This window comes from Homalodisca vitripennis, chromosome 2 (genome assembly GCF_021130785.1).
Source record: "Homalodisca vitripennis isolate AUS2020 chromosome 2, UT_GWSS_2.1, whole genome shotgun sequence".
Taxonomy (NCBI): domain Eukaryota; kingdom Metazoa; phylum Arthropoda; class Insecta; order Hemiptera; family Cicadellidae; genus Homalodisca; species Homalodisca vitripennis.
In genome coordinates this window covers 75,678,825-75,705,485 of record NC_060208.1, presented here as the reverse complement: position 1 = coordinate 75,705,485, position 26,661 = coordinate 75,678,825, and the positions used below count along the sequence as shown (strand labels likewise).

Genomic DNA, 26,661 nt, shown 5'->3' with positions numbered 1-26,661 from the left:
ATTAAAGATGTGAGTTCATGTTTGAACTAATTTGTACTATAACTTTATGAAGCTAGCAAATTACCTTGCAAAGTGAGAGCTTCTGTCTGGAACACCACCTGTAGCGGGGGAAAGTAGACGACCAACAGTTGGCCAACCACCGAGAACATGACAGCCAACAGGAACATGCGGTTGGTCAACAGTCCGATCGTGAACACTGACTTGGTCTGAAACATCATTGTCAATGTAAGTAATAAGGATAGCTCATAGACAGTTCTTACATTGTTAGCAGGGCAATAAATAATGTTAACCATGTTAAAGTAAAAGAGAGAGTATACATTGGTTTGTACTAAACATGTACTATTAAACAATTTTTTAAATCCAAAAATAGCCTACCACTATTGGAATTTTGAATTAAAAACTCAGAGGTTAAGAGTAACTATAAGTTTGAGTCTATTTAAAATTTAGAAAACATTGTTTAATTGTGTACAATATTTTAACTTTACCGTGTCAAAACACATAAAGGGCTCGACAATACATAAATACTGAACAAGTCATATGTTACCAACAATTACCTGAGAACGGCAGCTGAGAGCGTTGAACATGTCAAAGAAAACGAAACAAGTGAAAGTCATCGTTGTATCTCTTGGAGTGATTCGGTCGTCACTCATCTGTGCAACACAACAAGAGTAAACATTACAAAATTAAGCAACAAATGAAACCCAAGTCCATACTTTTTCCTTCGAATTAAGCAAAGCTTTTCCTGTGAAAATCTCAAACCTAAACTTTTTGGAGCTGAGCTAAAATACTGCATGAATAATATGCTGCTAGTTTACACATTCTAATCTATTACCTTATAGCCAGTCTCTGATAGCATGTAATTTATCCAAATTAATAATTCTCTTGGCATCAATTTTGGCAGTCAGCAAAAAACACTTAAAATTATTAATTAAATAATGATACCCTGAATTAAATTATAGATCAAAGATAACAAAGATCTTGAAATTGGGAACGGGGAAAGATGAATAAAAGTATTTATATCGAAAATCTACTGATTCATTCAAGAAAAATGAGAGGTATGTAATCAATTAGAGCACTCTTACAAAATAACAGTGGCATGGTCACAAGAGCAGCAAGGGGAGTGGAGTGGGCAACTAGAACCTATCTTGAATTTTTGTTGCTCAAGAGTTGACTCTACTAGTGGCCACATTGGGTTGAGCTACATCCAAATAATGATAAAGCTCATACATATTTAAATCCTTACTTTAATTGTAAATTATGAAAGCAGTCTTATTTTAAGAATACAATGATATGCACAAATATAATTTTAAGTATGCAATTTACAAGAAAACTTGGTAAAAATTGGGAAGTATTAAAAATTGTAAGGAAAGTATTAAAAATACATAAGAATTGACAATAATAACCCGAATTTAACCCAATACCTACATAACAACAATAAATTAGGGGAACCAGCTAACAACATTATGTAAAGTAATAAAAACTCATCTAACCTAACCTGACTGTTGGACTTACCCAAAGGCTGATCAGCTTAACCGAGAGCCAAACAGTCCACTTGAGAACCAACCTGGCTATCCAAGCCAACACCCATCAATTCCTTATTTAATGTTTACTCGACCTAAATATTCCTTTTCTACATTTATTAGTATACACTGTATTTGCAAAACCTATGTTGTCCATAAACTAAATAAATACCAAAAACTCAAAAGCAGTAAGCTGTGTATCTTTAAACCAAGAGACACCCCATAGTACTATGACCAAAAATTAAAGATGTACAAGAGATTGAAGCTTAACACTGTTCTTATGGGTAAAACTCAAAATATTTTTCACTACTGTTAGCAATCAATTTATGAAAGTTAACAGCTAAAAATGCTTTCAAGTCTTACATCGGGCTTAACAGCTTAATATTACATCCTTAGTTTTTGTGTGTAAATTGTGTTCACATTAATAATAAAATAAGTATGCTGCTATATTTTCTACAAAAAATAGGATTGTACCCAATACATAATGTTACCTTATATTTTCTTAATGTATAATGTAGTTTTTGTATCCAGTTGTTGGTTTCTAAGAACAATTAAGCCTGACGTTTAATTGAATTTATAAAAATAACAAATTTAACCCTCTGAATGCCAATAGCCTATATATAGGGTCGATCAGGTTCAGTGATAGAACACTAATAATTATTTACTCCTGACTTGTGTATTACATAACTATTTTTGGTATATACTAATGAATCGGAACAATATTTAAGATAATTATTGACTTGTTATGTTTATATTAAAATACTATACAATACATATGTGTACATATTTTGCCTAGTATTACAGTAAGATAATACAGTATTTCATAAGTTTTTCTACAAACAATACTGAGCCAAACAGTTTCTACTTGTGTAAAATGTATACTTTTCAGTATTTTTTCAATTGTGTTTTATTTTTTTACTTCATCCTTACAATATGCTTCTATCATTATTAGAATATATTTTGCGTTATGATTTTGCAACAAACTTTATTCCAGCTTATTACAATAACAATAAAGTACACGTTATTCCATCTGATTAAATATAATTATGACAAAGAATAATTACTTTTCATTTAGAATACTTTCTTAAAATAAAGAAAAAACATTCTAAGTATACTATAATGTGAACATATATTCTTTTCCCATTTAGAAAAAAAGAAAACAACACAAAAATCAATGTGGTATCTTTAAAATTCGCATAATAAGGAGTGATTAAGTGTAACATGTAAAACTGGACAAATGCTGTGGCGTTCTGGCATCGGGCACCATGGAAACTGTCTGGCACTCAATGCTACTACCTGCTCTGATAAATCTGGTAGCTAAAGGGTTAATAATCCAGATTTCAAACAAATGAAACTCGGTAATGTTTACCTGCTTTTTATTTAATGATTATTATTCAAACAGAGAATATTGAGATAAATTTTTTCATTTAAATCATTACTTTAAAATAATTTATCCTTATATTATTACAATTTATAATAGTTACTTATTATTATGTTACATTGTTATTTTAGGAAATTAAACCATGAGTAAATACAATTTTAAATCTTTTCATAGTAGGTACTTGCAAAACAATTGTTCAAAATCACTCAAGAATAAATTCACTGTTTATAATAAATAATCTACAACTATTCTGTAACTTGTACAGTGTATTATTTACGATTACAGTACACGGATGGTTACATTCATTCAATTACATAACAATTTTGATAAATAGATGTACTAGGACATAACAACAATTCACTTTTTTAACTGTCTTTTGTAGTATCTTCCATTACTTTCATCATAAAAAAAGAAAAAGTTTGAAATAAGGGTAGAAAATTAATTCAACTGTAAAGTTTAATGTCGTACTATTTTTAATTTTCACAGAATTTATTTAAACCTTCACTTAAGTTTTCTTTTGTATAAGGCACTTCCATAACATTTTTTCTCTAATACTGGTAGGTATTTTTGTATATATATATATCAAGTAAGCATGTATGCAGAAAGAACCTGTAAATGTACCTATGCCAGTGTTATATACAAAGACCAATGCATTATAAAAATACTGAAATAATTTCAATAGTACAATTAATGCCCTATCAAATAAATTAAAGAATAAAATAATCAGATAGAAAATCATCTTATTGTACAGTAATATATTTCTGAAATAATAAAAATGGTAGAATGCTCACTTCACGCTTGCATTATCATAACAGTATCATATCATAAACAGATAAAAAATCATCTTCTTGTAAAAGTAAAATATTAATGAAATAATAAAAATGGTAGAGTCCTCACTTCACGCTTGAAGACCCACAGGGTACCAAAGATGATGATTGATGCAGAGAGTAGCACATTGATTATGAGGTGACGAGTTATCATTGGCTCCTTGACGTTGCGAGGATGCTGTTTCACCACATCATGATCAACTGGCTCCACACCCAGACTGTAACAGAGTTTGCAATCTTTTGATGCTTGGTAACACTGAATATAAATAATGACATTATTTTAACAGTTGTTCTGTCCAGATCAACCTTCTTCCAAAATAAAAACTTCTTCCAAACTTAAATAAAAATAATCTCTATTTTCTGTGTTATATAAATTGTATGCAGTAAGAAAATATCGGTATACAGGGTCTGTATAATAAGTAACCGGACTGACTTCAGGAAATTTTTTATTGGCAAAATATGTACAATTTTTCTTTAGAAATCTTTAAAGTAGTTCCCATTGGAGTCGATAACATGCTGATACCGTATTTTCCAATCCCTGAACACTTCCTGAAAGTCGGCAACCTCGATGTTGTCTAGAGCCCTCGTTGTAGCACGTTGAACGTTTTCCAGAGTCCCGAACCGCGTCCCCTTAAGGTGTCTCTTGATCTTGGGGAACAGAAAGAAGTCCGGTGGTGCCATATCCGGGCTGTAAGGAGGCTGTGGCAATGTTGCCCTCAACTGTTTTGCCAACTGTTCGGTGACGAGCAGGCAGGTGTGCGACGGTGCATTGTCGTGATGGAGAATCCACGAATCGGGAATCTCCGGACGGACTCGGTGAACCCGGGCGGTTAGTCGACGTAGCACTAAACACTGAAACACCCGAGTTCTGGACAGAGCATCCTCACCGTAAGCCTCTTGAATCATTTGAAGAGTTTCCGTGGCCGTTTTCTTGAGTTTGACACAAAATTTAATGCTAAAACGTTGCTTGATCGTACTCTCCATTTTCACTCCGACGGGGTAACTGAACATGCACTCCGCTCTCGCTCGATACTAACTCTCCAAGCGCTTGGAGGCAACTGCTGCAGCCCGGTTCCCCCCCCCCACCACCACTACAGCACCAGATACCGGTTAGCAGACGCTTTGACGGAGCGGGGCAGGCTCAGTCCGGTTACTTATTATACAGACCCTGTACAATATTCAGTTTATTTCTAATATAACTTCAATTTGTGACTGACTTTAAAACCTTATTAATAAAATAATTGTCAACCTTTTTGTCAATAACTTGGATTCACAATTTTTGGCTGTTGTATTTACTGCATAGTTAGTTTTTTAATAAGTACACAAAAGATGTCTGGTAAGTTAGGACTAAGAAGCCCTCTCTAACACTTAACCTGGGGACCAACGGCTTAAAGGTGACTTCCGAACCACCACCAGTGGCCAGGCAGGTGGGCTACTTGCAAGGACAAGATCTCTTAGCGATCACTGAATTTACCCATAAGTGTCACGACCAGCATACATTGTATGAACATCATTGGGTGCAGAGAAAATGCCTTGGCTCACAATGTCTGTTAAAAAATGTTTGGCCAAATACAAATTACATCACTCTGATCATACAATACTTACTCATATGAATAAGCTTCCTATGAGGTTTTGTTTCCTACAGTAAAAAAACCTTAAGATAAAAGAGATTGGAATCGGTTTCAGCAGTGTAGGCAAAAACAAGAAGGACTATGTTTATCTTACATAAAACTACTCTTAGCACTGCAATATATAATCTAAGATTAGCATGAAGCGGTGTACACAATGTAGGCAATCAGAGAAGAAATGTATTTTTATAATATAATGTTAAGTTTTAGGAAATAAGAAATATAACTTTTATTGGTTCCAGTTATATTTTGTCTACAATAAATTGCCTACTTACATGCTTCTGAAAAAAACTATTGAAGAATCAGACGTTGAATTTAAGTATCCTTACTGCTAATGAATTCATCAAAAATTATTAAACAAATTAATATGTTGTCAGTGGATATTTTTGGGTATTAAGTTTAATACAATTTTCAAGAGACAAAAAAATACTACAAATATTGATTACCTCTGTGCTGGAGGACCGTCCATTATTATGTTAATCCATAATATCTGCATGGCGTTGAGGGGGTTGGGGATGCGCATCATTGTTGCCAAAGCAATCAATGAAAGGGCTGCAATACTTGTACTCAATTGGAACCTCACAAAGTTCCGAATATTGTAGAAAAATTCCCTTGCCCTCTTCAATAGCCGATCTGTGAAAAAATGTTACACTTTAAGTTCCATGTTAAATAATTTATAAGTTAAAAAGAAATTTATTTTCAAAAAGTATATTGTACACTCCTACAAGTACCTACAAATTGATAGGTAAAATATTTATAGAAGTAAAGTAGAGAATAATAAAATGTATATATCTGTGTGTAAGTGGGTATCCTAAAGTTCCCGGAATAGAGATATACCAGTAAAGCACAAGTCATTGTATTTCTCCCGGTAGATGGACTTCACAAAACTTATTCTGAGTTCAGTACAGTCTGTGGTATTGCTTAGACAGATTATGTTGGATCATAGGAAAATGCTTTCTGACAAGTTTCACTCTCTCATCGCTTGTAGTTGTTTTACAAATCCTAGTTGGCTAGCACCTATATATGGTTTTCAACCACCAGAGGATAACGTAGATATGGTAAGAAGAGTTGATTCAATGCAAATATTGAGTTGAGCTCCAGTTCACCTTCCACTTAGTGCAGCGTACAAAAACTGACACTGGTACAGATTGACTCCTGGAATTTGGAGTTCATATCTGTCTGAAAAGAACCATAATAAGTTGGCAAAAAAGTAGTTCAAAACAAACTATCCGCATTTTTTCGACCTCAGAGACATCTAGGACACAAAGTAGCTCAGTCTGGCTGCTAAGCAGGTACCGTATCCAATGTGCTCTAGATGAAGAGATATTCTCATTGCCTCATCAGGTCTCATCAAGATTCCAAACGGCTACCACCTTGAAATTTTAAGAGATACACAAAATGTCCAAGCGTCAAAAGTTACTTAAAACTGCTTAATATGTATGACATTTTAACAAACCTGTCATTTTGGGTCTATGTTAAGAAAAACTAAGTTAAAGATTTTGCACAAATTCAAACAGTCGCCATCTTGAAACTCTTGTTGGTTGGAGCTGGCTAACAAACTCAACCAAGATATGTGCAAATAGTGTTTCTGTACCAAGTTTAGTATAAATAAAGCTTGTATTATATTACATAAGCCCATAATATATTCAGATGGTTTTTGTTTCTGTTGGCTATGATTGAAGAAAACGTAAAAAAATCCTACACAAATTACTTTACAAAGGTTATTGCAATTGACAAATTTGATACTGAACTTGATCAATATACCACTTTCAAATCCCCAGTGAATTTAATAAAACAAAAAGTGTACAATGAAGATTCTTGGAGCACTTGGAATATTTTTATTTAATATCACTGGTAAATTACTACACATTTTCCAATATTAATTTAATTTTTGCGAGAACTTTCACAGAATCAGATTCCATCACCAAAAAGTGTGAAGTTGCCTGACAAAAACGTTTTTGTTAAATTGCCTAATGAGAGAATCTTTGATTCTGAAAGGCTTCGTACAATGTGTAGTACTTTACTAATGGTATTTTTTTGAATGTGCAGTTTTGATCATTAAAAAAAATTAGTAATGAATTGACACATTTTGACATGACTGAACTTCAATATATAACATTGATGATGGTTTGAAAAAATACAAGAAGATAAAAGATAACTATTAATAATTAATGATATGACACAAATATAATAAGCTAGCATTAAAATTGTAATTTCTTACTAAAATAATGGTTTTAAAATGTCTTTTCTAAACGCGTTTCCATGGCACCAACAGTACAAAATTAAATAAAAATTCTCAGTCTTACAGAATTATTTTTAACTATTTTTATTTTATAGAATGATGAGTTTGCAACGTGCCAATGCTACACAGAGGAACACAACTCGTCAACAAACAATAAATGAGGTGGTAAATGCTGTTCAAAAACTAAGAAATCCCGAAGGCTGCACTGTCTTAAAAATTTGCAGAAAAGTTCAAGAGAGCAACAGACATCTACAAAACTTTGAGATCAGAGATGCATTGAGAGCTGCGGAACGACAGAACCTCCTCCAGTGTAAGAGGAGTAAATATTTCTTGGCTGATCTACAGAGAAAGTCATCAATGTATCTGACTAAAACAAACAAGAGGAATGTTTTAAAGAACTCTGCATCAAAAGCAAGAAACCTTCTTGAGGTGAATGAAAATAGAAGCAGAGGACAAAGTCAGAAAAATCTTGCGATGAGGACACTCTCTTGCCATTTTATCTGTCCTCGGTGTGCCAGAAAATATAAAGATGGACAAATGTCTGATGTGAAAGAAAGCAAAGCAAGCTCCCGAATGAAGATTGTTCAAGACATCAACCTTCCCAGTACATCTACTGCTCACTACAGTATGATACAAAGGGGAAGTCATTCAATTCGCAAGAAAAACATTGATGTGGACTCTGCTAATAAGAATCGCGGAATAGTGAGTCGTATTTTCACAAAGTGTCGCAAGTACTTACTCTTACCAATCATTGATCCAAACTGTGACTTAGAATGATACAAACTTGATCAAATAAAAAAAATAATTTTGTTTATTAATATCAGTTACTTATTTGATAGAAAAAAGATATTCAATGGGGCAAGGATTATTATCAGAATTTGCCATACTTACGTTCAGGCCTAAGCGTAGATGAAGAACAGGTGGTACCATGTTTTCTCACTTAAAAATTATTATTTAGCCACATTATTACTAAATGTAATGGTTTTTATAAAACATTTTATTACATGAAAATATATAACATGACACCATAGTGACGTCTCCTATACTAGAAGCAGTGGCTCATCCCTCAACTGACACCTATCATTGTAAAGCTTCTTGTCAATAAATTCTGGTTGTCTAGCAATTACGTATTAATAATATAATAAAGAATGTACTTTTCTATAATTATATTACTCACAAATTGGGATTCTAATGTATCTAAATAAACATCTTTCATACCAATAAGTAAAGTATATGTTTAAAAATTAAGAGATTTGGAGGGTTAAAAAAACGTATACATGATGTCACCATGGCAATGCCGGCTCAGACCGTGTTAAATTTCAGAAAAAGCAAAAACACTATGTTTTAGAACATGAATAAGTATATCTCAGGTTAATGAATAATGTTAAACATAATACAATAAACAAGATTAAGTTATCAAACTTAAAGAAACCGTTCTCCTTCATCTATAATAAACTTTATAGACAAAAGAAAATTGATAAAATAGGCAACATGCTAAACACATGAATGGCTGTATACAAATGATGTGACCGATTTAAAAGCGGAAATTAGTCGGTTGAAGACACGCAGCGTTCGGGATGTTCATTAACCTTAAAAACAGATGACAATCTGCAAAAAGTAGAAACAGTGATTCATTCAAACAGACTATTCGAGAATGAGTAATCGGAAGATCTTTACATCTCGTATGTTTCCATTCAAACCATTTTAACTAATAATTTACAAATAAGACAAGTGAGTGCAGAATTTGTTTCTAAATTTTTGAGAGATGAACAGAAGGAAAACCGTGCATTAGTCTGGACAGAGTTGAAGCATCATCTTCAAGCAGATCCGGACTTCATGGCCAAAATTGTAACTGGAATTAAAAGTTGGAACTATGGATATGAATAACCCTGACACTAAAATGTAGAGTTCCCAATCGAAAACCAATTATTCAAAATCGATCATTAAGGTCATGTTTATTGTTTTTTTTATAGTAAGATCATAGTGCGATCAGAGTTCGTTTCAAGGGGAAAAACTGTGAACTTTGAACTTTATAAGGATGTACTGCAACGTTTGCGAAACAGCATACGAAGAAAGAGACCAGAAAAGCGGGTGAGTGGCTTTTTTTCTCATCACCATAATGCGCTATGTCACACGTCGCCTCTCATTTACGAGTTCTTGGCAGAAAAAGTGTTTCTGTCTGTCCACATTTGCCGTACTCGCCCAATTTAGTGCCATGCAACTTCTGGCTCTTCCCAAAAACTAAAACTGTGATTAAAGGAAAATGTTTTGACACCATTTCTGACATTGAGATGAGCCACGACCGAGTAGTTAAAAGCCCTTCCGAAAGAAGCCTTCCAGGAATCTTTTTAGTCATAGATTGAATAAATGCATTGCCAGCCTATTACATTACTTTGAAGGAGATTAAATTGAATTTGATGTACGATTATTACTTTTAAAATAAAAAAATTATTCACAGTAATTCTTGATCACACCTCATAACTATCTTCAATTTAGTGCAGCATTTGAAATCTGGCGCTGTCACATACTGGGCTCCTGCGATCTGGAGTCTACATCAATCTGAAGAGAAATGGAAGGTGAAATGAAAAAGGAAGTGGAAATGTAGTTGAACTAAACATTTGCATGACTTAACCCTTCCCACCATAGCTACATTATGTGTAGAAAACTTCTAACGTGCTTTAGGATCATGTCTAAAACATCACAGCTCACTCAATTGTGCATCTGATGAGACAATGAAAATACCTCTTCACATAGATTAGACTATATTTCGTAGCCTAGGTGTCTTTGATGTCAAAACAATGTAAAAAGTTTATTTTGAGGTTCTCTGTAGTGAATTTTTATGGATCTCTTCAGACAAACATGACTCCAGATTCCAAGAGTCAAATCTGTGATAGCGTCAGATTCTAGACACTGCACTAAGAGGAAGGTGAACTGGATCTAAACTCAACATTCAGAAATGCATTCAGTTAGGGAATAAAAAAAGTACCACTTTTTGAAATTTCTGAACAACCTACATAGCTTGAGATGAACATTTTCATAATTACTAGCTAATTTCTACTATACTACATAACTACTAGTTAATTTCTTCTAAATTCATAACAAAATACTTAGTGTAACAATGATTAAACATTAAAGAACTATTTAAAGAAAAATGTAAATTTTTAAATATCACCCAAACAATTAAGAAAACAATGTTTTCATAAATGAAGTCAGAAGAAAATTATACACACTTTAATTTTAGAATTTGAGCAATAAATTAATGAATTGTGTAAGGTAAAAGGAAAAATGTGTTCAGAATGATAATTATTTCAATTTTTAAAACTGCAAAGAATTGGCAATTTGATTTGGTGATATTCTAAAACTACATAAGATTTCCACCCAGTTCTTTTTGTGTTACAGCAATAGCACTCACAAAATGTACTACAATATATCAAAATTTTGAGAATGTGGGCTGTTGTATGCAATGGTAAATAACTTTGTAAACATACATAATAGTATTGAAGTCATCGTCAACTAAGATCATGTCCGCCGCTTCTTTACAGACGTCGGTGCCATTCTTGCCCATAGCGATACCGATATCAGCTCGCTTGAGTGCCACTCCATCATTGACACCATCTCCAGTCATAGCTACTATGATGCCTGCCCTCTGGAATGCCTGAATCACAGGAAAAAAATCTATGAACATAATTGCAAAAATAAAAGCTGCACATTTACTGGTCAGGGAGTAATGTTCTGCCATCTTCAACCTTTGGTTTAGTTTTCATTTACCATTGTAAAAACACTTTTTTCACTGTCTGAAGTTTTAATATAGGGCTCATAGAGGCAAATCCCATGGAATGGCATGGACCATCATCAAACTCAGTGTTACTCATACAAAAATGAAAGTTTGTAAAGACTTACAAATCTATAGGTCAGTTTGTTTTTTAGATATTGTGTGGGCGGAAAATTAAATAGGTAGACGGCAGAAATGAAATTTGTTTCAACCTCTCAAGTGATAGGCTGTGTTAATACTCAGCCAATAAAGATTTATTTTGTAATGGATTTGGTTATATTAGCGATATAAATAATTATAGATTATAAACAGATTTTAATTAAACATAAGGTTTGTTATAAACCTTATACAATTCAGCTAAACAAAAATGATGTGCCACAAAGTTTGATTTTTTAAGACATTATTTGTTATGCTAAGAGTGCTAAGGCTCTAAAAGGGTAAGAATACTGTTTGATTCCATTTGTTATATACTTCTAGGAAAGATTATATGACATATTTAGTATCCAATAAAAAAAAAAACAAAAACGGCAGATATTTTGTTACGAACTGCACACATTTTATTGTTTCTTTTCTTTGTTTTTGTCTTTTCAATACCTGGTATGAAACTTAACATACACTAACATTTTATAATTTTCTCCAAAATACTCAGTGTTATAATTTATACACAACATTTAATCATTTTCACCAATTAATACCCAATGTTAGTACCTTAACAATGCACAGTTTGTGGCGTGGAGTGACCCTGTAGAATACAGTGACGTTGTTCACTATCTGCTCCAACTGATGCTCAGACATAGTATCGATCTGGTCTCCTGACAAGATCTGACCATGGATAGTGTCTAGCCCAATCATGGCAGCTGGAAATATGAACAAAGTTATTAATCCTTTTAGATCTGAGCAGACAGCCCATCTACTTTTTGTTTATTTGTGTATCTAACTAGTGAATGTTATATCTTTCATACACAATCTACAATAGTAATAATAGTTTACTAATACCAATTGGTGGCAACAATGTCTCTTGAGAATCAATAGAAAAATAAATGTTTACTAACATCTGTAACAACAGCTGACTAATGATTTATCAGAAACTAACACACAATGTCCGAATCATAAAATCATTCAAAGAGCTTGAATAGTTACAGTTATGGTAAACAAAATTTATTCCTGCAACGCATACATTTAGAGCTACAGGCTGTTTACTTGCTAGAACCAAAAGAGAACAATATTAATTCTTCAACTCTGTGTCCTAAAAATTTTAGTAAAGTAGAAAAGTTATAATATTTTGGTCAGGAAATCAGGTTAAAATTATTTGAAAATATACAAAATAAACTAAAACTGGACAAATGTCAAGATAAACTATATTTCTATTCAAAACTGTTAAAACCATGACCTATTTTAATGGAGGTTTTCAATTTTTTGTTATAAAGGTCTTAATGAATCAACGTGCTTCATGAATACTGTTGGTCTCAGATTAGTGAGTCACAATAAAGAAGATATTGAATGAATACCCTAAAAATATTCAAAGACTTAAGAAGATGGTAATAAAATATACTAAAAATGAAGTTAATGGAAAATTAATTATTACAACCTAAGTTGCCAATATAAAGAAAAATCAAGGAACAAAACTAAAGCACTGTGGTAGACAGTTGTTTCTTAGAATCTCACCTATGGCGGTGGCAGTTTCCTGGGCATCACCGGTGACCATCTTCACCTTGACTCCACTCTGCAGCAGGGTCTGGATGGACTCCCGGACAAAAGGTCGAGGAGGGTCACAGATACCCACCAGCCCCATGTAGGCGAGGTCTTGTAGACTGGACCCTCGAGCCATTCCCACCACTAGACCAATCACAGTTTGTTTAATAACCACACCAGAGAACATTCAAATTTAAATATTAGTGCTACATCATTATGTTATACCTATAACATTGCTTATCATCAAATATTATTAGGATTGAACATAAAAAATATGACAAAAGAACTTTAAAATGGGCATATTCTCAAAGAAAGATCAATTCTGATTCCATTATTAAACATTTCTTCTGAACTTTATTTAAATTTTTTTACCAACTCATTAATAAAAGTAGGACACTTGAAAGATTTATGATTCCTAATTTTGATCTAAATTAGTTTTAGATTTTATTCCAATATTTATCACTTCTTTATAGCCATTATTGTACTATTTTCATTATTCAAAATTGTGCTTACCATGATTCATTGTCTTTTCGCCTGCTAGGTAGTGGCACTGAACAGATCATGAATTACTTAACTTCATTCATCGCATATATTGTGTCCCACGTTTAAATGTTTAAAGGTTTAAACATTTTATTTTATATTACTTGCCCATTTATGAACCAAACATTTTCAAACTCTACACAATTAATAAAGTAGGCTTTGACGAGTTTGACTATCATCAGTGGTCTGTCTATTACCCATCATAACATCCCCATTTCTTTCTACACTAGTGTATCCACTATGGATTTAGTAGCAAGTTTTTTATCACAGTGACAATAATTGTCAAGGAATAGGAAATGAAAAGGAAGTTTTCTACGCACAAATATAACAAGCTACAATATTATCTCTCAAATAAATGTACATTACAACATATTCAAAAGTTTAAAAAAATTATAGATAACTGTCAGAACCTATTATGATGTGAAACATTGTACTAGCCTCTAAGCCCTTTCCTGCCAATCTCATAAGCCTCTGCTAAATATTCCTGTTCCTTCTTCACATTGAGGGGCTGTAGACTGCCGTTAATCATGTACTTGGTGCATTGCTGTAGAATCTTCTCCAGGGCACCTTTCACGAAATAGATCTCCTCCTTGTTCTGAAACAATTTAGTTTTATTATAATTATTACAATATTAAATATTAATTTCAGAATAATCAGAATCGAAATCCACAGTGTTGTTAACTTTATTATGATCAACCAAAAAACATTATAACTGTCTTTAAGTTCACTGATATAAAATAGTAAGCTCTACATTGAAACTTAATAACAAGATCAGTTTAAAAAAAAAACAATTAATCCCAAACATCTTTAAAAATCTCAACAATATTAATACGACTTGTGCCAAATACAAAGCAATGTTTGCTCATTTGTATTATATTACTAAAATAAACATCGTGCGGGGACCGGCACCAGGTGCGGCTGACAATTGTTGTCACAGTTATGACGTCACCAAATCTGGCAGTGGGGTTACCTGGACAACCTTTTTGGCTTCTCTGACTTCATTTTGGGTAAGTAAAAAAAATACATTTTCCCGCATTTACCATCCCCGGTCAAATTTTGTTCAGCAGGGAATGTTAACCACCTACCTAGGCCCGATAATGATGTAGTAAGTTATACTGATTGTCATAAAACTTGTTACATTACATTGATACCTATATAATAATTTTAAATATGAGCTAAAAACTAATAAAATTTATATTAAGCAATCGAAACTATTTCAAGCAGTTTTTGTATCACCAGGTAAAATACAATCATTCTATCTTTTTTTTATTAGTACAACTCTTGTTTTCAACTACTAAATAAAAGACTGAAAATAGCTGGATGGCCGATAATAATAGAAAATCTATGTTCTGTTATTTACCTCAACCAGCATGTGTTTATTACGGTTTATTTTATTAGTAATGTTTTATTCACTTTTTATTAATTAAAAATATTACATTTAGTCTTTTAGACTGTATGTTGTGTTTATTTTCTTCTAGGATTTACATTAAAAGTCCAATTTCTAAGTTTCTAATTGATATGTTTATGTTTTTATTTTATTAGTAATGTTTTATTAACTTTTTAATAATTAAACATATTATATTTAGTCTTTTAGCCTGTATGTAGTGTTGATTTGCTTTTAGGACTAGCATTAAAAATCTAATTTCTAAGTTACTAGTTGATATATTTAATTGATATATTAAATAATGATGATTAATATTATAATATTATAGTTTCTTAGTTAAACACAGGAGTATTTTATTTTGTGCTTCAACAGATCAACAACGTCCTTTGCGTTTAGGGGTTAATTATAAATATGTACTAGCTTGGACAATTTAGAAAACAAGAAACGTCAACTTAATGGAAATTATGGATAATCTAAACTAAACAGAAAACCGTAATCTACTGGAGTAAAGCTAAACATACTAAACAGATTCTATAAATTACAGACAACAGGTGAAACACTGCTGCCATTCATTTCTTGTCGAACATGGCAAAGTGCAAAGAAACCAAACTCTTAATTAAAAACAGCCAATTAAAATTAAGTTAACATTTGAAATTAAGAATGACCAATTGAACCCATATAAGAACGTTGGTTAACCCTTAAGACCAATGTAAACATATTTGCTAGAACTCAGCCAAATCCCTTGGAGTGACATGCACCATACTCTAACTAAGTGTTTCTTATATAGAAATGAAGCTTCCTGCATAATTTCAAGTATATAGGCAAGATTGTTTTGCAGATATTGTGTGGACAGACCGACAGATAGATAGACAAAAATTAAATTTCTCCAGCCCCCGAATGATAGGCTTCGGTAATGCTCAGCCAACGACATATTAATTTTAGCACACATTAACTACAATCCAACTCATTTACTGTATAACGTATAAAAGGATTCTAGAATTAAATTGAATAGTGCCGCTCCGAATTCTGATACACCTCCAAACTGTATGTAATTGTAGCCTTTTTTAATTAGAAATGCTGGACTTATGAACTGTCATATTCAGTAAAAAACAACAATGTGAATTAAATGAACTGGAACCAACAAATAATTCAAAAATTATGTTGGTATTATCAGAGCAAAATAAGAAGAGCCAAGAAACAAATATATTGTAAACTATTACAAATTAAGTAATATCAGAATCAAGAATTGGAACCTATCCACCCCTAAACATTACAAAAAATGATAGACTTATTCATTCTTAACATCTTTCACTTTACAAGAAAATATACATTCTCACTCATATGAGGATATGTTTTCTCAGTATTTCATGTGGCTGAAAAATTGTTCAATGATAGCCAGTTCTGCGAGGGAATTTCAAAAATGTTTTACTACCATAATAAATATTTTACTTGGAGTTGTAGTCCTATTTAAGTCTCCAAGTAAATGGTCTTATTTCAACAAATTAAATTAAAATAATATCAGTTTTTTTGTTATTACTGTCAGAGTTTATTAAACACCGAACATAAAAGTGTGATTTACTTTTAATTACTGTTTCTACTGTTAGCCAGAGGTATACAGCACACAATCAAAACATTTCTTAGACTATAGAAGAGAAATACAGGTATATACTCACGTCACCGTACTTGGGAACACACTTGACAGCCATCATCTTCTGCTCCGAGCTGAATGGATACTCCTGCAGGCGTACATACTTGTCTGCTACTCCGAACATACCATTCTGTTTACAAAAACAAAATTACGATGTACAAACGTCAATGAAACAACATTCTAAGGTAAATGTTAGGACTATGAAGTCTTCTCTTTCACTTGGCTGTTTTTCAGGTTACTTCTGATGTCCAGCTTTTCGTGATAAACCAATGCACAGTAACTATGAAGGATTTATTGTACTCCATGCTGTGATGAAGAAAAATATTGTAAAAAACAAGATTGAAAAAGTAGAATAACCATGTTCGGTATCAAGGTTTTACAGAGTATCAGTGGCAGATTTCTATTTTTAAACTCTTAGCCCTGAAAAAAGTGCGATCTCTCCTACAAGTTCATGAGATTTACTAAAATTGTTGTACCAAAAGAATACATTTTTAATTCTGATGAAAAATATTTTTATTGTACTTAAAAAATAAGGTACATTATTTTTTTTAATAACCAAACAATGAAAAATATCATTAGTGTGTAGTCATGATAGTGGTAAAACATAGTAGTAAGTTTGCAGTTCCCATAGGCCTGTGGCCCTTGGGTCTAGTGGGTCTGTAGTATATCTACTGATGGAAAGTATGAAAATATTTATTGTTCAAAAAACAAATGTGGGGATGTGATTTTGAAAGATTAAGAGCAAGATGGAAAATACATGAAAGGTTATATATGTTCTGGTTGAGTTTTAAAGGTGAGAGTCTGATAAAAAGTGAAGTAACATGTGTGTCTCGGCTAAAGCTAAAGATGAATGTAACGCATTAGTTTCGGACAAGCAACAAACTAACAGAACATTAAGTCATGTCATTGATCACAACGCCATGTAATTGACCTAACCTTATTAAAATTGTATGATGTAGAAAGTATCCGTTCAAATTAGATCCGTGTTACCTCATTAGTATGAAGATATTAAACACGCATATATTATACGCGAAGATATTATACGCATTAAACGAGCAGGTGCCAGTGGTGTTAAATAAATACAACCTGTTCGATTAAATCTGTGTTAAAAATTAAAGGTTTTAAATAGTTATTTACAAATTATAAGCTCAAGATACTTAACATGACCAATGCTAATTGTTTTGAATTGCTGGTCTAGAATCAAAGTAAAGATAGTAATTAATAACTTTTTTCGTATAATTTTTTCATTGTTATCGACATAAAAACTGGCACTTATTGTTTGTAATTTATTTAATTTATGTGTTTAAATGCAGAAATAACTTTAACTGGTTAATTTTCACACTAGGCTATCCATACTTTTGTTATCCATAATTCCTACATATTCCCTAATATATATATATATATATATATATATATATATAAACAATCAAAACATAACAAAATCAAAATAAATCTTTCACAACTTTCTTTACTTTGTTCTCTCCTTAGGACGACAGAGAAGCTAAAGTCTTACCTTCATGGCCACAGCAAGCAGAGCTCCCTCTGTGGGCTGACCGAGCAGAGTCTCCCCATTGATCACAGCATTGTTACACACACAGCCAACCTGTGCAACAAATCATGTAGAGTTAACTGAATAACTGGCATAAGCCTGATATCAGGCTTTACACATGTCATGTATTGTGTTATCACAACTTTAAAATATATGCTTTTATACAATATTTTATACATAAAAAAAAATTAAATTTATTAACCTTCGCATGTAGAAATTCGCCAAACACTCTACCATTGATATAAATTTAATCATGAGTTCCAGGCTTGAGGAAAGTATTTTCAAACTCAATAGCATTCTGACCAATTCATACTACCAACATCGTACCAAGTGCTGGTTTTGAACTTCTTATTGTTCAACAAGACTTCTAGTGATTGGGTGAAATGGGTGACATTGACAAATAGGAAGATGCATGAGTTGTAGAGGATGATTGGGAGTCTTGCTAATAAAACTATACAAAGTGTTTCCAGAAAGAAAGCACTGTTCACCATAAAACCGCTGCACATGCTCACTTTTTTTCTTTGGTTTATCAGCTCCGCACCGACTTTAATTTTATTTACCTTGGCCATTAAAATGTTTAAAACCACTGATGTTCTTTCCGATTGTGAGATTTTGTCTACTATTCATGTTTTTTTTAATGCAACACAGCCAATCAGAATCCATTGTCATATTATAAATATTTACAGTTAAAATTCAATGAGTGATGGAATGATGCAAAAGTGTGTTAAGCAATTCAATGAAGGCTGGACAAATTTCCATCAAGTAAAAACAGATGAATTTCAGATGAGTCTACTTAAACTCAAAAACTATTTTGCATGAGATTGTAACTGACTGCTAGTTATCACAAACTGTGTTTCCATCAGATAGTCCTCACTGGTGACGGGATGGTTCTTTAAAAAAAGTTTATATAAGCTGGTCATCCAGTTTGACAAGTGCCTGAACAATCACCTTGTCATAATAAAAGAAGGTGATTGACCTTTCAATTCAAAATAAAATTATCTTCAAAATAATTTTTTTTAGTTTTTTATTTTACAGTTTTAAATTGAAGTTTCTCACCAGGATCCAACTCAGATTTATAGGAATATGTCAAATTTTATTAAACATCATGTATTCATTCAAAGAAATAAATGGATTGTTACATTTTGTATTGTCCTAAGTATTAAGCTTCTGTTTTCCCCAGTTCTGAGTGTACTTAGATTATTAAAAAAAACTCCTTAGATTTCATCTGCTTGTTTTGAACTTACCTCCAGTAACCTGTAGATTGATTCCCGCGCTCTCTCCACACTGTCACATTTGTGGATATGAATCTCCCCCTGGTCATTATATCCAGCCCCAGATACCTGCCAATCAAACATTATTTAGTTATTACTTTATGTAGGAAAAATACCCGTCTTAATTTATATATTATTTTAAAGTATAAAAAATATAAATTTACAATACGAATAGACTAAAGGCTCTAGTTTAATAGGGAGTGAATGTATTGATGTTTGAAATTAAGTCAGCCTTAAACCATATTTTACATTATCTAAACTAAAACACATTTTTAACAGTCAATTGAATAAGAAATGTTGGCCTAGTAATGAATATCAAATTGAATCACAGAATGGTTCCGTAGCTGATGTAGTACCGTACCAAAACCCACATTGTTTGTAATATTTTCTATCAATCCTATTATGCAGTCATGTTATATTATTTATGCACATACATTAACCCTGCAACTAGTATAACGTCCACATCGGGTATCTTAGTTGAATTATAGATGGCAGCATCTGATACCAGGTCCATTAACCCATTGCGGATCACTGACGAGCTGGGCTCGTCACGCAGCGGCCGGCCTAACGGCACGATGACGAGCTCAGGTTGCAAAAGCGGTCTGCTTTTAAGTTTCCCTCCAAATAGTTCTACTAATGTCTGATAGATTGAGCGATCGTCTTCACTTGTCATCTAAGAGTGCTTAACAACAGTCTACGTTTAGAGTTTTCAAAAGTTTTATAAATATCCTACAGATCGCATTTGTATGTCGAAGTTGAAAAATCATTCATATAAGTTTACTCTCTGCTTTTTAGCGCTTCTGATTAGGTGTTTTCCTCAGTGGTTATTATAATACTTTTTGAGGTTAGTGACACAGAACTTATTTAGACCATGATTTAGACATCATCCCCGCCACCCCGGAGCCTTGCTCGCGTGTTATCGTTCCTACATCATGGATACTAGGCCCATGTTCCATCTGAACGAATACTATCACAGCTGAATTTTTCTAGTATACAATAGCGAGCGATACGATGTGGCGCACCATTGCTGTTCGTGCAGCCGCTGACCATAAATTAATTCGTGCCCGCTGGTGCCCGCGCGCCAAAACAATACGATCCGCAATGGGTTAACATTGTTAATGTTTTTTGTTATTACATCTTTAAAATATGCTCAAAAAGTATCAGTATTGACAGATAAAAGGAAGGATGATAAATTATTTACCTCGTTCATAACAGTTCATGACTCCAGAAATATGTTCTTTAATTTTATACACAGACTATTATTGTTATAATTTTTTGTCAAGCATCCATGTATCTCTTTTCTTAATGAAAAAATTTATGACATCAATATGTTTTTGGGAGGGTAATGCAATTTTGTGATCCACTAATAGGTAAAAATACAATTGTTATGAGGTGAAATTTCAATTTTTACGAAGTGAAAGTTGGTAGCTTGGGGGAGGAATTGTATTTTTTTTTTTTAGAGAATATTTTTAGTTCAATAATTTTCATGAGCATCAAAAAACACAAAGAGTGAGAAAATAGAAGATCATCAAATTTAATAAATACCTCAGCTAGATGGCCATCCGCAGTGACGATAACAGTGGCCGTCATCTCGTTCTTAGTGATGGTACCAGTTTTGTCTGAACAGATCACACTCACACAACCTGCAACAAGCACCTCACATTTAGTAGGATATTGTTACAATTTATATGCAAGATATTTTAGGCTGCATTACTTTTGTTACATAAATTCTCACTTAGAAAACCAAATGAAAAATTCATTGAAGCAATTTTGAGGTTGTCAATTTATAAAACTAATCTTGACACATACTATTGCATTCACTGTAATCTAAACAAATCCCTAAAATATTTCCTTAACCATTAATATTTTGCTTCTTTCAATTATAGGTACATTATAAAATTTAAAATTACAATTTATTAAAACAAATTTTAACCAATCAACTTAAAGATTGTAGAAACCAGTCAATTCTAGTATCCTCAGATTAACCTTCTCTCAACTGAATTACTGTAATGGGCTTCTGGCACTACTGGACTGAATTGATAGGGCCGCTCACAGGAGAACACATCAATTCTCCTGTGAGGTGTTTTTATTATTTTAACAACTCTATTAGAACACAGCTGTAACATTTTGTAGATAACTAGCAGTTGCCCGCACCTTTTTCCCACAATTTCCCGTTGAAAAACAGTACACTATATTCACGTATTCTTTTTCTATCACATTCTAAACATTGCTGAGATAATTGATAGTCGTTCCTTCGTGAGCCTCTTGTGCACATTATGAAGGTATGTACCATATTTCCTGCCTCTATCTTTCATGGTTTTTGCTAGGTGTTGATAAGTTATTCAGAACAATTAATTTATATGGATGAATCTCGATAAACTAATTAGGTTATAAAGAATTAAATTCGGTCTCTTAAAATTAATTTTCTGTCTAAGATATTTCCAGTGTTATTGAGGAGTGTGCCTTCAAGAAAATGTATCAACGAAAACCAATTTCGATCATAAAGTGTCTTCTTTCGGCTCTTTTCATTTACCTTCGATCTAACCAAATTCGAATTACCTTATGTGCAAACATCCACGGATTTGTACAATGAGGTTGTTTTCATAATAGCGTGTAATAGTATTTTCATTGCATTAGATAGTTTATTGATCATTGGTGCAATCTAAATTTAAAATTAGGCAATGACGTCTTCTATGCAACCTGCATTACACTACTGATCAAGCACTTTACAATAACAATTTTCTAAATTTTAAATGTAAACAAATGTTTCTGCCTCTTTGATGAACTTCAGCTGAACGTATTAACAGCTGTGAAGTATCAGTTCGCTTTGTATTATGTGTCGTAGCACAGTCTGTCGGATCCAATATAAACCACTCCAACATCAACAACAATTTATAATTAAAAAAATAATTAAATAAACTATTTAAATTGGACCAAATTGTGAATCTGAACCATTCTTGAATCCCCTTCAACACACACATAAAAATTTCATCAAAATCGGTCCAGTCGTTTAGGAGGAGTTCAGTCACATACACAAGAAATATATATATAAAGATTATAAATATTATTAAATTCTCTATAATATGGTGGTATTTGAAAAATTATTACGACTATAAGGTAACAAAATCTAAATAAATATAGTAATGTCACCAATTTGAAATTATTAGGACTGAGGGGTTTGGATTTCCAATTTGTTCAGATTTTCAAAAATGACCTACAAATTCCTAGTTACACTAAAGATGGTACAATAATAAACACTTCATGTGTTATTTAATGAACGTTACCAAAGAATATTACCCACTACAGACTGCAAAAAAACTACACGTACATTACTGAACAAGTGAAGCAAATGAACTGACTGGTTTGCACGTTTAAAGCAGGCATTCAAATTTTGTATGTTTAGGATTTTTGATGTTCAGATTACTGACGCTCCACAGTACTCATTTGTATAAGTTTTTTTGTAATGTTTATATTTAATTAAAACTACATGTCTTGTACAAAGAACTGTAAAAGCTACTGTAATATGTCAATAAAACAGTGGTTGCAAGAAGCTACAAATAGGTCTAATAAATCTATAAAATAGCAAAAGAAGTTGTAGGAATTTTGATGAATAACTGCTTAATCACCGTTATTGATGTTGATGTTGATAAAATGTTTCATCGATCACTCCTAGATAGCATCACTCAGCATAAAAAGTCAGTGAATTAAACGCAACAGTACTGTCAATATTTCCATTAGCAGTTAAAAAAATAGCTATATGATGGCAGCACAAAGCAGAAAGCAATGATAGCAGAGAGGTGATTGGATATTAGCAACAGGATCTCCACCAAAGGAAGGAGATTGCCCGAGAGAGGGCTAAATAACCTAAGATAAAGTGTCATTTGTTGTAAAGCAATCTGCGTTAACAACTGCATTTACTATACTTTCCTTATTAATTAGGAATAACTTAAAAATGTAATATAGTTATTATAAAAATGGTTTTGTCAGAAGGAATACAATGCATTATTATCATTAATTATATATATATATATATATTAAAATATGAAAGAGACAATTATATTTTGTTGTAAGGTAACATAATACTTCTCTGCAAACATGTCTTTAGTCATCTTTATCCATTATTAGTAATACCAAAACTGGTCACTAGAAGGCAGCAACTCATGTTCAATGCAGCAATCCTGATTGTAAAATGTGTTTTATTCCATTACATTGTTCACATCTTTCATTACGTTCATTTTTATGTAACATTTTTATATTTACATTAACATTATCATTTCAATTCATTTTGGAACCATTGAATTAAAATAATGGACTGCTAGGATTAGAATATTTTCAAATATGGAAGGTGCACCAAAATACAACATTAAATGTAGCCATAAAAGGAAAAAGAATATACATATATCTTTAAAAATTACTTTGTAACTTATTGAACTTAGTAAACTCAACTTATTATTTGAAAGAGCATTGCATACAAAATACGACTGTTAGAAATAAATATCACTAGCAAGTACAAAATTTCAAATTTGTATACCTTATCTCTCCAAAGCTATTTATTACATTTTAAACACAATTAGGTTTTGCCAAGAAATGATTTTGTCGTAGAATTTACTTATTCAACAAATAGAAATATAGCCATTTCCTATCCAAGTCCTTTAAGCCATCTAGATTTATCAGCATTCCAAGCATTTTTTATCTCAATCATCTCAAGCATAAGGTAACTGGTCAACAGTCCTGACACTTGTCCAAATCCTCCGTAAGTGAAACAAACACTTTAAAAAGAAAAGGCTAAAATCTTAAACAAGCAACATTTTTTTCCAATATGGTTTCATTCTATTGTCAAGGAGTGCTACTGTAACCTTTGATACTGAACTATAAACAAAATTACAAATTAGCATTAATATAAGTTAAAACAATCAAAACGAGCAAACTTCATATCTGTCCTCTTCATCTTATGTAACATCTAAAATATAAGGTTAAGCAAGAAGAAAGTTGATTAAGGTTACAAACCGAGAGTTTCTACAGTGGGAAGTTTCTTGACGATAGCTTTCCGCTTGGCCATCCGCATAACTCCTAGAGCCAGTGTGACAGTGACCACAATGGGCAAGCCTTCAGGGATGGCAGCTACTGCCAGACTGTGAACAGTTACAACAACAATCACAATCCACTATAACACTAAGGCAGGTGATTTGAAATCTAACTTAAAATAACTAAATAAAATAAAACTAATCTAAATGACAAAATAATAGCAAACAATAAATAACACTAAATATGGTAAATGAAACAACAAACAAAATTTGAAATGTCTTAAAAATTATATAGCTATTGCAATGAATTAAACAAAATGTTTGCTATTTAACTTTTTTTTATAAGTATCTATTATTTTGTTTCAATCCCCTTGGATGTTCCAAAACACTCACAGATAATTTCAACCTTACAACTTATATATGAGGCGTATTCAGATAGTAAATGCTGTTCCATTATACTGCTAATGCAGAGTTGCAGTAGGCATCCCACACTTGTGCGCTACCTTCCTCGTTCCCTGACACTCAACTGACACTATTTTAGTTGCTCTACATTGTGTGTTCAGTTTGCTGTGATGTCTTAAATGTTTGTTTAAGACAATTACTGAAACCCGCCAACTAAAAGACTCATGCTGTCATTTGACTTACCGATGTGAATCCAGCTAAGACTTATTTTCAAGCAGAGATGTTTACATTGAAGTCATAGTGAGTGGTGGAATGATGAGAAAGTGGGTTAGAATTTTTAATGAAGGTCGAACAAATGTCCACAAAAAAGCTCAAAGTGACCTTCTATTGTCAACAATAACCGGGTAAGAAAAGTCGATGAAACAATTATTTATGAGAACAGTTGTTTCACATTGATGATGCTTTAAGATGAATTTCCAATCCATCCATTGTGTACATAAGTTAAGCTTTAATATGGCACCATTTATTTTCAGAACATAACTGCTCCTTGTATTCTTACCTGACACCGATGGTGAACATGTCTAGTATGGGCCGTCCCTGCAGCCAGCCCAGCCCCATGATAAGACCGATGATGCAGAAGCTGTACAGAGACAACTGGGTACCCAGGATGTCCATACTCTTCTGTAGAGGAGTTTTTGGTGCCTCTTCAGCCTGCATCATCTTGAACACTTCCCCAAACTCACTCTTCTCTCCTGTGTTCACGACAATACCCTGCCAACAAAATTTGTTTTAGAGATGGATGGACCTCTTAAAGCACTCAAACAATATGGAATTACATATATTTGTTTATTTTATTAAAAACTTAACCCTTCAGAGTGCAGTCAAAAACACCAGATTCACTTCAGGGCATTTGCATAGTTTTACCCCATATGACTGTAACTCTGTAATGTTAATAGCTAGAATAATAATTTATGCCTTACAAAATACTCTCATTTTATTTCATATAAGGACAAAATGGTTATACACTTTTTAATATTGTTTTTTACTAAGGAAATAAAAACACTTAAATAAACACAAATAAAATATTTCTAATTTATTACAAGAAAACATTTTAACTATAGTTAATGTGTTTGCCTTTATTAAAAAAAAACAATTTTGTTATTTAATTTTTTGTAACAGAATATTTATAGGCTAATTTAGAAAAACATACCTAATGTAAGTTGTAGATCACTCAAATTTTGCATAGCAAAGTAATCTGATCTCTTCTAATCAACCTTTAACGTAGGTACTGATTATTACTCATAAAGGTGCCTAATACCCATAAACAATACCCATAGGTAACATCCCTACTTCTTCCCTATAAGAAAACATATGGTCGAAACAAATAGCTATATTCTGAACTTTTCAAATTCTGTGCAGTCTTCCTTGGAAATACTGTTTCCGTAAGCACGCCAACAGTAGTCAAATATTGACAGAACCAGATTGTATGAGTTTGAGCTTGACGGAAATTGACAATAAGTTTCTGAATCTACACAGACCCCTCAGTGTGCCAATAGCTCGATGATAGTGTACATGACATGATCTGTGAATGAGAGTCCACCATCAAACATAATACCAATATGATATGTGAGGTCTCTGTCACAGACAGGTAACCCACAGCACAACATCCACACCCTGTTTACCTAGGAAACCCCAGAGCTCTGTTAAGAAGCCAGATATGAAGGTTGTGACTGTGATCATACCATTCACCTGCTGTGATGCTTAAATTACAGTGGTGTATT

General features: G+C 32.6%; 1 protein-coding gene across 1 annotated transcript in view; it reads right to left on the bottom strand.

The window, feature by feature from the left end:
- Nucleotides 1-26,661, bottom strand: part of LOC124354199 (calcium-transporting ATPase type 2C member 1-like) — a 110,351-nt gene that overhangs the window by 5,200 nt on the left and 78,490 nt on the right. Inside the window, 15 exon segments of the mRNA XM_046804479.1 lie at nucleotides 65-206; nucleotides 555-650; nucleotides 3,799-3,946; nucleotides 5,803-5,960; nucleotides 5,962-5,989; nucleotides 11,087-11,253; nucleotides 12,079-12,227; nucleotides 13,036-13,206; nucleotides 14,041-14,197; nucleotides 16,660-16,764; nucleotides 18,148-18,237; nucleotides 19,428-19,523; nucleotides 21,000-21,097; nucleotides 24,462-24,586; nucleotides 25,440-25,651. Coding sequence (XP_046660435.1) covers nucleotides 65-206; nucleotides 555-650; nucleotides 3,799-3,946; nucleotides 5,803-5,960; nucleotides 5,962-5,989; nucleotides 11,087-11,253; nucleotides 12,079-12,227; nucleotides 13,036-13,206; nucleotides 14,041-14,197; nucleotides 16,660-16,764; nucleotides 18,148-18,237; nucleotides 19,428-19,523; nucleotides 21,000-21,097; nucleotides 24,462-24,586; nucleotides 25,440-25,651 — 1,942 coding nt within the window.